Source organism: Chionomys nivalis, chromosome 8, assembly GCF_950005125.1.
Source record: "Chionomys nivalis chromosome 8, mChiNiv1.1, whole genome shotgun sequence".
NCBI lineage: Eukaryota > Metazoa > Chordata > Mammalia > Rodentia > Cricetidae > Chionomys > Chionomys nivalis.
In genome coordinates this window covers 16,295,425-16,311,616 of record NC_080093.1, presented here as the reverse complement: position 1 = coordinate 16,311,616, position 16,192 = coordinate 16,295,425, and the positions used below count along the sequence as shown (strand labels likewise).

The 16,192-nt window shown below is 47.6% G+C and overlaps 1 protein-coding gene across 1 annotated transcript in view; it reads left to right on the top strand.

The window, feature by feature from the left end:
* The first annotated feature begins 1,177 nt into the window (after positions 1-1,177).
* Positions 1,178-16,192, top strand: part of LOC130879261 (stearoyl-CoA desaturase 2-like) — a 34,944-nt gene continuing 19,929 nt past the window's right edge. Inside the window, exons 1-5 of the mRNA XM_057777565.1 lie at positions 1,178-1,253; positions 1,536-1,657; positions 5,686-5,891; positions 7,404-7,471; positions 10,512-10,685. Of these exons, the coding sequence (XP_057633548.1) occupies positions 1,178-1,253; positions 1,536-1,657; positions 5,686-5,891; positions 7,404-7,471; positions 10,512-10,685 (646 nt within the window). The remainder of the gene's footprint in view (positions 1,254-1,535; positions 1,658-5,685; positions 5,892-7,403; positions 7,472-10,511; positions 10,686-16,192) is intronic.

Here is a 16,192-nt window from a genome sequence, read left to right as displayed (position 1 = left end):
TCCATAGCTTAGGCTTGTCCCACTCGCTCTTATAACGTAAATTACCTCATTTATTTTAATCTACATTCTGTCACGTGGCTTGTTACCTCATCTCTCCATATTCCCCACACTGCTTTCTCTGCATCTAGCTGCACTCTTCCTCTCCTAGTCCTCTCTGTCCCCAGAAGTCTCGTACTCCCTCCCCCAACCTCTTCCTGCCTAGCTATTGGCCATTCGGCTCTTTATTCCACCAATCACGGTGACACATCTCCACACCGTGTAAAGGAATACTCCGCAGCAGAAGCATAATTTTACTCTCTACCAAAAATGAGTTTAATATCACACAACTTTGAGACTTTGTGTTGAAGAACAATAATTCACTTTATAAAATTTTTCTGACTTGCATTCACATAATTAATTCATTGTTAACAATTTTTCCTACTGTCCATGGAAAGGAAGGCTGCACATCTCCCAATTTGGGTTTTGTTATTTTGAGGAGGGGATAGCATTGCAACATCCCATCCCATAGTTCAGATTGGCCAGGAGCCACAACATCTAGGCCGTCCTGACTGTGAGCTCATGGTCACTCTGTCTCTGGCTCCAGAGTAGAGAGATTACAGGTATAGCCAGCCACTCCAGGCTTGAGTTATTTCATGACATTCCTGGAAATTATCATAAATATTGGTGCAGACCCCAGTGGCACTCATCTGAAATCCCAATGCTCGGGAGGCTAGGATGGTGAGATTCCAAGATGCAGGTCAGATAATACAAGACCTCATCTAAAAAAGAAAACAATAATAATTCCTCCAGTCATAAAAAGCATGAAGTAAATACCGCGACTTCCTCTGCTTTCTACTTCTGTGACTAAGTTGTATCGAGCGAATTATTTTCATTGTGCAGTCTGTTCCTAGTTGGATTCATAGTTTCATGGGAATCCCTTGCAGCTAACCCCACCTAACCTGGCACGGAGGCCCAGACTATGCTTGTACTCCATTCTTCCCTGACCTACATTGGAGAACACAGATTTCCCTTGCTGCCTACTAGGGATGATGAATGAAGGGGAGAAATTAGAAAAGATTCTCCAACAATGGGGAGAAGACATCCACCCTGAGATGAAGGAAAATATACCTGACCCCAGCTACCAGGATGAGGAGGGGCCCCCACCCAAGCTGCTACTGTCTGGAGAAACATTATCCTCATGGCCCTGCTGCACTTGGGAGCCCTGTATGGGATCACACTGATTCCCTCCTGCAAACTCTACACCTGGTTCTTCGGTGAGCAGCTCCCTTGACTCGGGCCAGTGTCTTGGTGTCTCCCTTCTCCTTAATGAGGTCCACTCTAAGCCAAGTCAGCAGCGTGTCCTGTATGGGAGTCTCCATCCTTTTCCCTTTGGCTCCCGAGGGATCGACCGGATCAGGATGCAAGACTGTCAGCTCTGGGAGTCCCTTAATGTGGATGCGTGGTGGCTTGGAGGAATAGACAGGCGACAAAGCAGCAACTGTCCCTGAGCAAGCTTTTCTGTGTGGGTTTCTTGCTTGTCTGCTTGTCCTCCCCAGGGAACTTGCAGACAACTCTTTGGACCTCGCCCCCATCCAGACAAGGCTGGTTTGCCTGGGAGGAAGAGGAAACGGGTTCCAGTACGACTCAAGTGCTCAGGTGTCTGGCTCCCTTACTCCATGTAGGTCTCCAGGATGCAGCGTATGCTGGTCAAGATGTTCTTAGAATGAAGGAAGGTTGCAGAAGTGTCTCCTGTTCCATTCCCCATCCAGCCTGATGCTGCTCATCTCACTGATGGATGCTGTGGATGCTACACCATCTAGCACGTCTTCCCTGTCTCCGACCACTGTTCTTTGGCAGACATTAGAACCCTTGAGGAGCCCAACCTACTGTACCGACTGCTGTACTGAGAGAGACAGTGTGTCCCTGGCCTGTCTTAGCTCAGGCCCTCAGGGGCTCATGGCCTGGGCTGATGGCGGTGCTGTCCCTGGCATCTACAGGTGTGCTCTGCAGGTGTTGTCACTTGTGACCCCTGAAGCCTGAACGGGGAGAGCAAGCAGGACCTGTGTGCATGCAGAGGCACTTGCTCTGGCAGGTTCTCTTCAGGAGGATGCTGGGACGTTGTCTAGAGCGGCGTCAGGTATGGGTTCTTTCTGGCTCCTCTCTCTTGAAGGGTAGTGGTAAAAAAGAGGCTAGTTGGCCAGATGTTAGCTGCATCTGACCCAGTCCTCTTGGGTCTTCTAAGTGGTGAGAGCTGGACTCTGGAGTTTCGTCTTGGAACTTTTCCAGGTTCCTCAGGGAAATGCAGCTGGGTATTTCCTTCCTTAGGGTCTTGTCCCAGTGTGGCCTAAAGCATGTTTTCAGGGCGGGAATAGCTTGTTCTCATCACATGGTATCCAACTCCCACATATAACAGGGTGCTTTATCCATAGGTCATGGAGCGTGGTCCTGCTGCGGCAGCTGGGTACTGTCTGTCCTCTTCTTCCTCTGAGAATTCCAAACTTGAGCTGCAGCATAATGGACCCAGACATGGGTAGCATTCCTCTGTAGGCTATGAACGCCCTCTCTCTTCCTTGCTAGGAGGGAGGTCTTCAAATAGTTTCGGCCCCTTTTAATTCCCTTCCACTTGGGCCCTCCTTAAAGGCCTCATTCGGTTCAGTTCTGAGCTTGACCAAACTGTGTTTGGCAGGTCGGTTGCTAGTGCCAGGAGTGGAATGACCCCAGAGCCAAGGCTGTGTTTGCTTTCTTTTTGGTATCTTTCCATTTGCAATCTGTCATTTTTGGCTTTTGATGAATATAGGGGCATTTATACAATGTGTGGGATCTCCAGTCTTAAAGTTCTGCAGCCTTTGAGGGTCCATTGTTTCCAGCTGACCTCTAAAGTATTGTATATAGTTTTTGTTTTGTTTTTGTTTTTTTAACCAAGGTCCCAGCTTTTATGTTAGTGCTACCAATCACAGGGACAGATGGCTACACTCAGTGTCCCCTTGCCCATCGTGGATTATGCCAAGTCTCTTGAGCTGTGTAGTCTCTGAAGTCAGTGAAGCAGGGCAGTGTTGGGGTGCTCTGTTGTCTGGAAGTACAAGCCAGAGTAGGAGCCAGAATACATTGTTGCCAGAAGCCCTAGCTGGGAACCATGCTTCCACTTCTGCCGGGCTTGTAGGGCTAGAAAAACAAGAACCACTTTCCTCCTAAACTGTGATGTCATGCTAGGAGTGCCTAACCCATTCAAGGCATACAGTGAACGTAAGAATAGTAACATCCTTGCAAAGCTTGAGCCTCTGTGCACATGAGGCTGTAGACCTGATAGAGTCACCCTTCTACTACAGCGATGATACGCTATTGTACTGACTGCTGTATCGTCCCAGCTCTGCACTGCACATGTGTCCCTTGCCACTTGGGTCCCTTCTAATCTGGCAGTGTCCAGATTGATCTGGCTCATAAACACCCACTTTTATGGTCCTTAGCACTATGGGCATAGCCGATGGCCTTCAACACTTTAGAGAAAGTTAGCTGAAGGTCAAAGGACACGGGGCCTGGAATAATGCTCCAGCACAAAGACAACGGCTGGGACCCTGTTCCCTGACCTGCATCCTCAATACCTGGCCCTCCTTAGCTTGTCTCCATTTCTAGGTGGACAGTCTGTGAGGGGAGGGTATTCTCTTCAGCCTTAGGGAACAAAGCGTCCTGAGACAGAAACACTCCAATATGACAGAGGCAAATAAACCCCTGGGCCTCCAGCTGGCTCCTGGCTGAGGGCATGGCGCGTGCTTGTTTATACCCCTCCTTTGTGGTATGTAGGCAGCTCCCCGGCATAGGCTCCTATGGTTCTTCAGAAAGACAGTGGGTCCCTGTGCCCACGAGCTGCTACTCCAGCCAATCAGGGAAGGCTTGGCTCTCCTTTGTTCCGAGAGCGGCACAAGTCATGAATGTCCTGCCTACATGTCCCACATCTTGGGATGTGTCTCATCTCTAGTGCTTTGGTGTTGAAGGGTCCTGCGTCTATTTACATCCCTAGGATTCACGAGAAAATAGATCCCCGTTCCAAGCCTTACAAAGACACAATGGAGCTTCGGAAAGGTGTCCTAACGTTCTCAGCAGAGGCGCTTTCCTGTTGGTCATCTCCACTGTCTCTCCCTGCAGTGTGTGTGTCTCATGTGTCTACTGGCCTGGGCTTCACAGCCAAGACTCTTCGCCTGTGAAGCCACCGAACCTATAAAGCATGGCTGTGCTGAGGTTCTTCCTCATCCTGGCCAACACCATGGCTGTCCAGTGAACGTCTGCACCTGCTCCACTCTCTGCATCACTTCTACTGATGGCCCAGGGCAGACCAGAGGGAATCAGCACCCTGAGAGCAGGCAGCAGGGGCAGCCATTGCCTCCCCCAGTCTTCTGTGGCCATCTAAAGTGTTCTGAGGCCCAGAGAGCATGAGGTACTTCCGAGTCTCTGGCTAGGGAGACGGGAGGAGAGGGTCTCTAGTTACTACTGAGTCATTTTTGACCAAGTTCCTATGCTTTCACACAGTATGGCTGATTTGGTCCTTCAGTATAAAAGGCCATCCTGCATCAGTTAGGCGCTGGCCCTGGTCTCCTACATTGAACTTACCCTTTGTGATGCCTGCCTTAGGATTCCACCACGATGGGAATGAGAACGAAGTGTTACAGCCCCAAGAACTCTTGTTTCAGATAGCAAATGGAAACATTTCTAATGGCAGGGTCTCTGTGGCAGGCACTGTGCTCGCATTTGGCACAGATACACTCATTAAGTCTTCAGGATGTCTTCAGAGGTGGGGACTGTTATTATCCCTCATTTCAGGTGGGGAAATTGTGTTAATAAGTAGTTTGATCGAGCAGTGTTCGGATAGCACCTGCGGCTGCCGTGCTGGCTAAGTCAGCTCCTGAGGTCTTCGAGGCACAAGTGTATGAGACAGAAGGAAGGGAATTAGAGAAAGGAGACTTCACTGGGATTAGGTGACAGCAACTGGCACCAGATAGCTCGTCTTCTGGGGAGAGGGTATCAAAGTGGGGCTCATAGTAGGATAAGAAGAAAACAGAAAACAAAATTCATTTCTTTTGTTGCATGTAATATTGGAGATTCCCAACCTGTGTGTACGATCATCTCTGTCCTGGTGGTTTACACCCTGAACCCTCCTGCTCTCTGTGGGCAATAGGGAAGAGGGTGGTATTATTGGTGCATAATTGAAGGGTTAGAAAGAGTCCCGCATAAGAGGTCCTTAAGAAATGTGCCCAAGCTCATAACTTACATGCTGCTCTTATTACTAGTTGAGTAACCTGTCATTGTGAAAGTATCAACATAGAGCTTCCCCCATCTGTAGTCATAGACCGACCAGCACTCCAGACCCCAAGGCCACCTGCTTCTTAGTCCCCGTCTTCAAGGATTAGGCTGTCCATTAGGATCCTGTCCAACATTCTTTGCTTGAAGAACTGCTGTTCTTTGCCAGTGAAACTGAGGGCAGGGACCCATCTGCCTTCTTCCTACCGCAGTCTCTCAGGAAGCAACAGTGCTATATCCTGAGTCTGAAACTATAAGTTTTTCTCAGGGGCAAGTGTGCAGAAGGGTTCCACAAGGCCCTTGGGAGACAGTCCTGGGAATCTCTGAGTTCCAGTTCCTGGCACACACCTAGGCCCTTGCATTCCCCCAGAAGGGCTTCTTTTCTCAGTAAGGGGGTTCTCTTTCCTGTTCCCTCAGAATGACGTGTATGAATGGGTCCGAGATCACCGCGCCTACCACAAGTTCACAGAAACACACGCTGACCCTCACAATTCCCGGCGTGGCTTTTTCTTCTCTCACATGGGCTGGCTGCTCGTGCGCAAACACCCGGCCGTCAAAGAGAAGGGCAGAAAACTGGACATGTCTGACCTAAAAGCCGAGAAGCTGGTCATGTTCCAGAGGAGGTGAGTGAAGGGGGCATGGGGTGCAGAACACCTGCGGTTTAGAGGCCCCACCTTTCCTCTTATTTAATGTATAAATAAAAGCTGAGAGATTGTACGTTCAAGACCCATTTTAGGGCTGGAGAGATGGCTCAGTGGTTAAGAGCATTGCCTGCTCTTCCAGAGGTCCTGAGTTCAATTCCCAGCAACCACATGGTGGCTCACAACCATCTGTAAAGAGGTCTGGCGCCCTCTTCTGGCCTTCAGGCATACAGACAGAATATTGTATACATAATAAATAAATAAATATTAAAAAAAGAAAAGACAATATAAAAAAAAAAAAAAAAAAAAAAAAAAAAAAAAAAAAAAGACCCATTTTAATGGCTCAGAGGCCATAACGATACTTTACCGTTTTGTTCAGCTCCACGCCCTTTGAGCAATTTTCCTGAATGCAATTAAATACAATTTGATCTACTATCACTAACTAGATAGGCATAAACATAAAAATGAATACAGCCGAGTCTTTTCCCTCAAGGAACGTATAGTCTGTTGAGGTTGAGAGACAAAGCAAGTAGTATTAAATAATCATTATACAAGAGAGAATATACAAAATATTAATCCCAGCATTTGGGAGGCAAAGACAAGTGGATCTCTGTGAGTTCAAGGCCAGCCTGGTCTACAGAGTGAGTTTCAGGATAACCAGGGCTATACAGAGGGGGAAAGGAACTCAAAGGCAGATGGACAAGAACCCAGGCAACAGATCTTGGAGGCTGAGGTTGTGATTTAGCCCTCATCTGTCTGATGAACATAGTTTTGTGCTTCTGAGGAAAAGAATAATGACTTTCTTGTCAGAAGACAGGCAGTCCTGGACTTGACACACTGGCCTCTAGTGGTGGGATCCTAGGAGAGTCCTTAAATGTGTCCACATTGCCTCATTTAAAAATTTATATGGGGGGGGGGGGGATGGCTCAGTGGTTAAGAGCATTGCCTGCCCTTCCAAAGGTCCTGAGTTCAATTCCCAGCAACCACATGGTGGGTCACAACCATCTGTAATGAGGTCTGGTGCCCTCTTCTGGCATGCAGAGATACACACAGACAGAATATTGTATACATAATAAATAAATAAATAAATAAATAAATAAATAAATGAATAATTATATAAGGCTGGGTGGTGGTGGTGCATGCCTTTAATCCCAGCACTCGGGAGGCAGAGGCAAGAGGCAGGCAGATCTCTGTGAGTTCGAGGCCAGCCTCGTCTGCAAGAGCTAGTTCCAGAACAACTAGAACTGTTACACAGGGAAACCCTGTCTCGAAAAACAAAAACTATATATATATATATATATATATATATATATATATATATATATCCATGTTTTTAACAGATGTCTACCCCACTCTGTCCTGATGGTTTCAGCCCTCGTCCTTCCCCCATACTCTAGAGGTAGGAGGAAAAGCGCAGGTACGCTGCAGGAGTGGATGCTTCCCGTGGCTGTGAGAGTCCTCTCTCCATACTCGGCATGTGCTCTCTCCTTGTAGGTACTACGAGCCCGGCCTCCTGCTCATGTTCCTCGTCCTGCCCACACTGGTGCCCTGGTATTGCTGGGGTGAAACTTTTCTACACAGCTTTTCTGTTGCCGCTTTACTGAGCTGTGCCTTGGTGCTCAGTGCCACCTGGCTGGGGAACAGAGCTGCCCGCCTTTACGGGTATCGCCCTCATAACAAGAACACTGGAGCCTGAGAGACTGTGCCGACTTCAGTGGGAGCTCTGAGGAAAGCAGCTGTCTACAGCATGAGTGCATCCATCAGTCTGCTAGTCAGGATGCTCTGCCCTCTGAAAGACCAGAGAAGATTTGGTTGTTTTTTGAGACAGAGTTTCTCTGTATAACAGCCCTAGCTGTCCTAGAACTTAGTCTGTAGACCAGGCTGGTCTCAAACTCACAGAGATCCACCTGCCTCTGCCTCCGAAATGCTAGGATTAAAGATGTGCATCACCACCACCTGACCAGGTTTGTTTGTTTTAAGTCAGGATCTTACTCTGTAACCCAGGCTGACCTGGAACCCACTTTGTAGCCCAGATTGGCGTCAGAGTTGCGACAGTATCCCTGCCTCAGCCTCCAAAAGACTGTAATTGCAGGTATGAGCCAGCATATGTGGCTCCTAAATTTATTTTCCATGATAATTTGTGTCTTCTTCTGTCTAAAACTAGAGTTTATTAGCTGAGTACAAAGCCAGTCTGGTCTACATAGCAAGTTACAGGCCAGTCAGAGCTACATAGTAAGACCCTGTCTCAAAAATAAAGAACATCGGGCTGGGGAGATGGCTCAGCGGTTAAGAGCATTGCCTGCTCTTCCAAAGGTCCTGAGTTCAATTCCCAGCAACCACATTGTGGCTCACAACCATCTGGAATGAGGTCTGGTGCCCTCTTCTGGCCTGCAGGCATACACACAGACAGAACATTGTATACATAATAAAAATAAATAAATAGAACATCAAAAAGCTAAACCAATTAGGTATTATATAAGAAACCCATATGAAAGTCAGGCAACATGCCTACTATAAAAAAGAAACGGTGAAGCCGGGCGGTGGTGGCGCACGCCTTTAATCCCAGCACTCGGGAGGCAGAGGCAGGCGGATCTCTGTGAGTTCGAAACCAGCCTGGTCTACAAGAGCTAGTTCCAGGACAGGCTCCAAAACCACAGAGAAACCCTGTCTCGAAAAAAACCAAAAAAAAAAAAAAAAAAAAAAAGAAACGGTGAAAAACATCAGGTGCCAAAACGATCTCCAAATGCCATGTGAACCAAGCCACTTTTTAAACAGGGCTTCCTGACTGTCTTGGAGTTTGCCATTTAGACCAAAGTGGCCTTGAACTAACAGAGATTCCTTGTGTCAGAGCATCCTAAAAGCAGGGATTAAAGGTGTGAGCCACTGCACCTAGCCTACATCAAATCCTTTTAAGTTTGCCATTGCCCTGTGCCCTCTGGCTGGCTAGGCTCTCACTTGGGTGAAGAAACAAATGAATAGAAAAGCAGGGTCGACCAGGCAGGCAGTGAAGCTCAGCGTCTTGCATTCAATCATGCAATGTAAATGCAGAGGGACTCGGATAGGGTTCACTCAATGCTCCTCTCTGAGTGGATCTTCATCTTCCTGCCCCAGCTTTCTCCATCGGGTGCCTTCCTCCTCTGAAGATGCTCTTACTTTGATCCTCCTGAAGTAAATCACTTTCCCTCTACAATACTAGATTTTCATAGGCGAGCATGGCCTGAGCTGTGTTCTGTCTTGTAACTGGAAATGTGCTTCTTCAGTTCATGTCCTCGGGACTTGTTGTCCAGAGTGGCTGCCAGCCTCTTTCTTTACCTCTTATCTGGTCTTTTGTCTTTTGTCTGCTTACCTCACCCTTGGTTCTTCTCCAGCTGTTTCCTGCCACTTTAGTCTTTTGTGTTTTGTTTGTTTCATTGCATCTTGAATTTCCTCCCCCACTGTCATATGCTCGAGTTATCTGAGAAAGCTGATCTCCGAAGACGTCTTTTTTGATGCCCCAGTTGCTACATGCAACCCTTGCCTCATTCTGTTTTAAATCTAACACTCAAAGCCTCGAATCAAGAAGTTAGAATCGTCTGTCAGCAGCCTTAACCAGGTGCCCTCCCCCCCACCCCCTACCCTCCCACCCCCTATCCCCCCCACTCCCTGCCAAGTCTACACTGTGGACGACGGGGCATGCAGATAGAATTCTTAAACACCAGGAGCCCTGTCAGAAGCCTTTTCGGATCCAAAATCCCTTTCCCTGCCTCTGGTTCATATCACCCCTAACTATCTGGGGTTCCTCACTTCTCACTTCTCTTACTAGTTGTTTTCTATGCTAAAGCTGACGGTAGTGCTGTTGTAATTGAGGGAATCGTCAGAAAGGCAGGTTCTTCCTACAGCTGAAGGTCTGTAAAGTTTTCATGTATCCGGCACAGTCATTACCCTGAACCTAAAAATGTGTATCGACTTTTCAAAGTGAATGCCCGTCTCAGGAATGCCCAGAAATCCACAGTTAGAAGGAATCTCTAAGTGTTTTCAGAGTGGTTCTGAATTATTAGTCCCTCCCTCCCCTAAAATCAAAGAATGACAGAGCCCCCAGGGAACTGCCTGGAGCAGAGGGGACTCTGGGCCTTGGCCTCTCTTCCTTTGGCTTTTGGCTGCTGTTGCCTTTTCTGTTGGAATCTCTCACACTGAACAGGAAGCACCAATAGCGTGGGGAAGTGTGAGCTGGCTTACCTTTGTTAGAAGCAGCCATATCCTCCCCTCCCCCACCAGACCCCTGAGCCTCCCCACACAGACACAGAGCCCGTGGGGTCTCGGGTCAGAATTTATGTTTGCTCTGGTTTTCCCCAGTAGAATCATCTTCCCTCATCCATTTATCACAAGAGAAACATCCTTCCCCTAAATCCTCCACACATCATCAGTAAGTGAGATCACTCAATATTACGATGCCTCTGAGGTCGCTTTATTTCCTCAGGATAGAAGGAAGACACAGGGTCATCTATTCAGTTAACAGCAGCATAGTTCTCTGAGGTTCAAGGCACCTTCTAGGTAAGAGGTGTGCTAAGATCAGGAGGCAGCAGTCACTGGGCCCCCTAACTGCTCCCTGTGCTTCTCTTCCAGGCGAGGGCTTCCACAACTACCACCACGCCTTCCCCTACGACTACTCTGCCAGTGAGTACCGCTGGCACGTCAACTTCACGACATTCTTCATCGACTGCATGGCTGCCCTGGGCCTGGCTTACGACCAGAATAGAGTGTCCAAGGCCAGGATCAAAAGCATTGGAGATGGGAGCTGCAATGGCTGAGTTCCTGCTTCAAATGTCACCTGAGCGGAAGTTTAAGGTTCTGCTGGTAACTCTAGAGTAATGTTACAAGGATGCCAAAGATGACCTTAACCCACCGGGCAGTGGTGGCAAATGCCTGGAATCCCAGCACTGAGGAGGCAGAAACAGGCGGATCTGCCAGCCTGGTCTACAGAGTGGGTTGCAAGACAGACATAACTGTTACACAGAGAAACTGTCTCAAAACAAAACAAAACAGAACAGAAGATGACCTTAACCTACTCTTGTACTGTCCGTCCTTCTTTCCTGCTTTCCTTCCTTCCTTTTTACTAAGAGGATTCTCTGGATAACCCCGGCTGTCCTGAAACTCACTCCCGTAGAGCAGGCTGGCCTTGAACTCAAGAGATACCTGCCCCTGCCTCCCAAGTGTTGGGACTAAAGGTGTGCACCACACCACACCACCACAGCCCTGCTGTGCATAACACTCTTTTAAAAAATGCTCAAAAAAAAAAAATAAAAAAATAAAAAAAATAAAAAATGCTCAAGTATCAAAAGGCAGTTCCTCTCCCTTATGACGCTAAACTGACACACTTACCTTCTCATCCTGTCATTTCTCACGGGGTCATTCCTAAGTCCTTTCTTCTCTAACCTTTGGGTAGGCCAGTGATAAAGTCTTTGCCTCAGGAAACTCTCACTGAACTGCCTGTACTTCATGGTAGGTGGCTTAATCTAGAGATGCAACAGTCTTAGTTGTCGTGAATCTGTGTCTGCTAGACAGGAGAGGAAAAGAACTTTATTGACAGAGCTTGCAAAGCAGGCAAAGTATAATGGGGGCCTCACCATGCCAGGGTGATTCTTAAGCAGGGATGGCGTTGCATGAAGTGAGTTATAAGGAAGTCTTTCTGTGATCAGACCTGGCTGCTTCTCAAGGAGACATGGGGCATGCACATGCGTGCACACACACTATACACACTACACATACACATATCACACACGCACACACACATACTATACACATACCACACTGTAATGGCATTTCAATTGCATTTTAATAAATAAAGCTTGCCTGGGTACTGGGACACTAAAAGAGCCCCACTGGTCAGCCTTACAGGCCAGGCAATAGTAACACACACCTTTAATCCCAGTAGCCACACTAGTTGTCATAGAAACCAGGCAGTGCATGACTTTAATCCCAGAACTAGAGAGGATTATAAAATGGGAGGAGACAGCTCTCAGACACGGTCTCATTCTGAGATTCCTGGAGTCAGGATCACCATTTTGGACTGAGGTCGAGGTAAGAGCCAGTGGCTGGCTGTTTTGCTTTTTGGATCTTTAGGTTGAACCCCAATTTCTCTCCCTGAGTTGTTATTACTCGTGCTTCAATATAACACACACAGCATACTTCCTTTCTGTCCTGAGCCCCAGAGCTTGGCAATGTCAGAACATAGCTGTAAATCCAGTATGAAAATATTCTTGAGTAAAGGTCAGAAACACCCATTTATGTAGTAAGTAGTCTCAGCTGGGAAAGGAATTTGTTTTTCTGTTATAACAAGATCTCCTGTTTCATAGAACAAGAGGTATTCAGGTAGGGCGTGTTCAGAATAGGCGAGTAAGACATTCTTAAAGTTCTGAGCAGTCCATGAGATGCTGCTCACCCAACTTCCTTCATTTCTCCGCTCGGCCATCTCTGGGATTGCCTCTAATGGTAGTAAGATGCTGTGGGATTTGTGAACTCCCTAAGCAAGAAAGGAGTAGAAAGTAGAGTTGGGCTGACCAGAACGGGTGGTGACCTGATTCTCTGAGTGTGACTGAAGTTTCTACCTTAGAAGGAGGGTCATAAGGAGACACAAAGTAGACAGCGGAGGAAATGTCTGAACCACCTGTCCTTCCCATTCCAAGGCAGAGAGGCTGAGGGGCAGTGTTGGGAGAGTTTCTCAGAAGTAACTTCCTGGAAGAAGACTCTACCAGATACCCAGAGGAATATCAGCTTCCTGAGCAGGGGCTTGGTGTTCAACTGAAACATTTTCAATGCCAGGTCCCTTTATTAATCCAAATTGCTTCTTGGAATGATAAACTCTATGTCTCTGCCCACAATGCTATGCTTCTTCTCCCATATTCCTTGCTCTGAACCATCTCGCCCTGCATGGCTGCCTTGGGGGTAGGGTGGGACCCTCTGACTCACAGTCCTTCCTGGCTGGACTCTACCTTTCTTTTTCCTGCTGGTACATTCTGTCTCTCCCCACCCAGGAAGCCACCACTGTGTGCTCAGGGCAGCCAGGGTCTGCATCCCTGCAGCTCCCCTCCTGTGGACACAACACTATGGAGCTCTTCTTTGTCTTCCGCAGGCAGAGCTGGTTGTCTCCTTCCCAGGCCTCCAGACCCTCTCTGCACATCCACCTCTGGGGCTTCTAGCATCTTGATGACCCCAAACTATTGTCTGCAAAACTGTTCTAGAGATATTGCTGGCCCAGCCAGCTTCTCTCCCCTAAGTCTTGACCAATCCAAATGCTGATGATGTAGCTCTGAGCCAGCCATGCTGCAGGTACCTGAAAGGTAGCAAGGAAGCCTTAGCTTTGGTATGGCATTCTGTCCTCTGCACTCTCCTCTCCCCACCTTGGATGCCCTTTCTGCTTGAAAGATTTATAGGAGGAGCCGGGCGGTGGGTGGCACACACCTTTAATCCCAGCACTCGGGAGGCAGAGGCAGGTGGATCTCTGCGAGTTTGAGACCAGCCTGGTCTACAAGAGCTAGTTCCAGGACAGGCTCCAAAGCCACAGAGAAACCCTGTCTCGAAAAACTAAAAAACAAACAAACAAACAAACAAACAAAAAAGACTTGTAGGAGGATCACAGGGTTGAGGTCAGCCTCAACTCCATGGTGAGACCCTGCCTCAAAAAGAAGGCAGAAGGAAGGGCAGCCGTGGAGTGGAAGAAAACATGTGCAGAGCGTGTGTCTCATAGGGGATGGATGAGGCCTCGGCATACAAGAGCAACTATTATACTTTCGCAATAAAAAGACAAATAGTCAAGTTCTAAGCTGGCAAAGGTGTTGGACCTCACAGTTCTGCAAAGCAGAAACAGAAATAGCCAATAATTACACAAAAAGGAGCCCTATGTCAGTAACCACCCAGGTCATACAAGTCAGAAACTCACAGAGTTAGCACTCCACACCCACTAGAGTAGCTGTAATTATAATACTTTAAAGAAAGTGTTGCTGAGGATATGGTAAAATTGGAACCCATTGATGGAGGGGCATCTAAGATGGCATAGCTGCTTTGGGAAACACACTGGCCATTCTTCAGGAAGTTAAAATGTAAGGTACCATGTGGCACTCTTTGGTAGACCCAGGAGAATAAAAACATAGATCTGCCGGGCGATGGTGGCGCACGCCTTTAATCCCAGCACTCGGGAGGCAGAGGCAGGTGGATCTCTGTGAGTTCGAGACCAGCCTGGTCTACAGAGCTAGTTCCAGGACAGGCTCCAAAGCCATAGAGAAACCCTGTCTCGAAAAACCAAACCAAAACAAAACATAAATCCACAAAAACCCATGTACAAAAATGTCCACTGCTCCACTGTCGAATGACCCAGCACAAAAACCACACAAAAATCCATCCAAACTGAATAAACAATGAAATTCATTTATATGCTGACATTTTCTTCAGCCATAGAAAAGAATGGAGTCTTGATACATGGCATAACATGGACGGACAAACACCATTCTGAGGCCAAGAAGAAAGGCACAGAAGTCAGTGTGTTGTATAATTGCTTTTATATGAAATGTCCTGAATACACAAATCAAGAGTCAGTTAACAGATTGAAAGTAGCCATGGGCTATAAAACAAAAGAAAGGGAAGTGACTGATAGCTGGACTTTGTTTTACAGGGACTGACGAAACTACTCAAGTTAAATCGCTGTTGTGGTTGCCCAACTTGTCACAAAGCCTGCATGAGGAAAAAGTATTTTGTACTTTCATTGTTGTTACCATAATTTGTAGTTGAAACCCAAACCCAAATGAATTAACGAAGTGTGGGTTAAGTTCAAGTTTTTCATTATGAGAAGCATGCGATATTCTCATCACTGCGGAGAGTAAGTTCTTCGGTCCCACACTGTACAGGGACTCCCATGAGAAGACATCTTGTTACACCTAATCATGATGGTTGAAAGAAAGCCAGATTCCAGCTTCGGCGTCAGTGAAAAAGCACTGCAAACGCACAAACCGAAGCTTCCCAGGAGCAGAAGACTCACACTCGGAGTCTGCGAGATGGAAGAAGACGCACACCAAAGGCAGCATTTCTGCTCGGATGCTGCAGGCTAGCTGAGTGCCCTCTTACAACGTCAGCAGTGATCCCCTGACCTTCACTCCAAGGATGGCTGAGTTGTCAGGGTCGTCCTTGTCCCCAATCCACGCTCCACCCCCTCCCACCCCAGAAACAGTGGGAGGGTGAAGGTGGGGCTGCACTGCTTCTCTAGAACTGCAGCTTTGCTTCCTGGCTAACCTGGGCGTGGAACAAAGGGCCGACCAGAATCTGCTATTCAGTGACACCCAGTGTCCTAGTAACGGCTTCTGTTGCTGCAGTGAAACACCACCACCAAAGAGCAAGTTGGGGAGGAAGGGTTTTATTTGGCTTACACTTCCACAATGTAGTCCATTGCTGAAGGAAGTCAGGACAGAATCTCAGAGCAGAAAGCTGGAGGCAGGAGCTGATGCAGAGGCCATGGAGGAGTTTGCTTACTGACTTGCTGCTCCTCATGGCTTGCTTTCTTCTAGAACCCAGAACCACCAGCCCAGGGATGGCACCACCCACCATGGGCTGGGCCCTCACCCATCAATCACTAATTAAGAAGATGCCCTATAGGCTTGCCTACCGCCCATTTGTTTTATTTGTTTGTTTGTTTGTTTAAGGGATGAGTGCTTTGCCTGCACGTACATCTACATGCCAGAAGAGGGCATCAGATCCCATTATAGATTGTGAGCCACTATGCGGTTGCCTGGAATTGAACTCAGGACCTCTGGAAGAGCAGTCAGTGCTCTTAACCACTGAGCCATCTCTGTAGCCCTACAACCCACTTATGGAGACATTTTCTTAATTGAGGTTCCCTCGTCTCAGATGTCTGTGTCAAATTGACACACCCAGTGATACCCAAAGGCAAAGCCTGGTGGCAGAGCCCTCCTTGTAGGCTGGCAATGGCTGAACTTGTGACCAGGACCCCAGCACAAGGTTCTATAATACCTGTCTTAACGTTAACTGCACCTGATTTCAAGCACCCACCTCAAAGCACAGAAGCTAACCCGACATTGTTCTCTAGTTTTCCCACCATATGTTTGCCGGAAGCAAAGGCCTGTATTTTGAGATCTGCATTTTGGTTACAGCCATCTTAAGCTCATAAGTTAAGAAAAATATTTACCTCTATCCCCTCTGCAAGGTCTAGGAAATCAACCTGGTATCTTATCTCCTAGCAGAGATCTGCAGGAACCAGACTCCGGAACCTATTAGCATTCTCCTTGGTTAGTCAACAATTA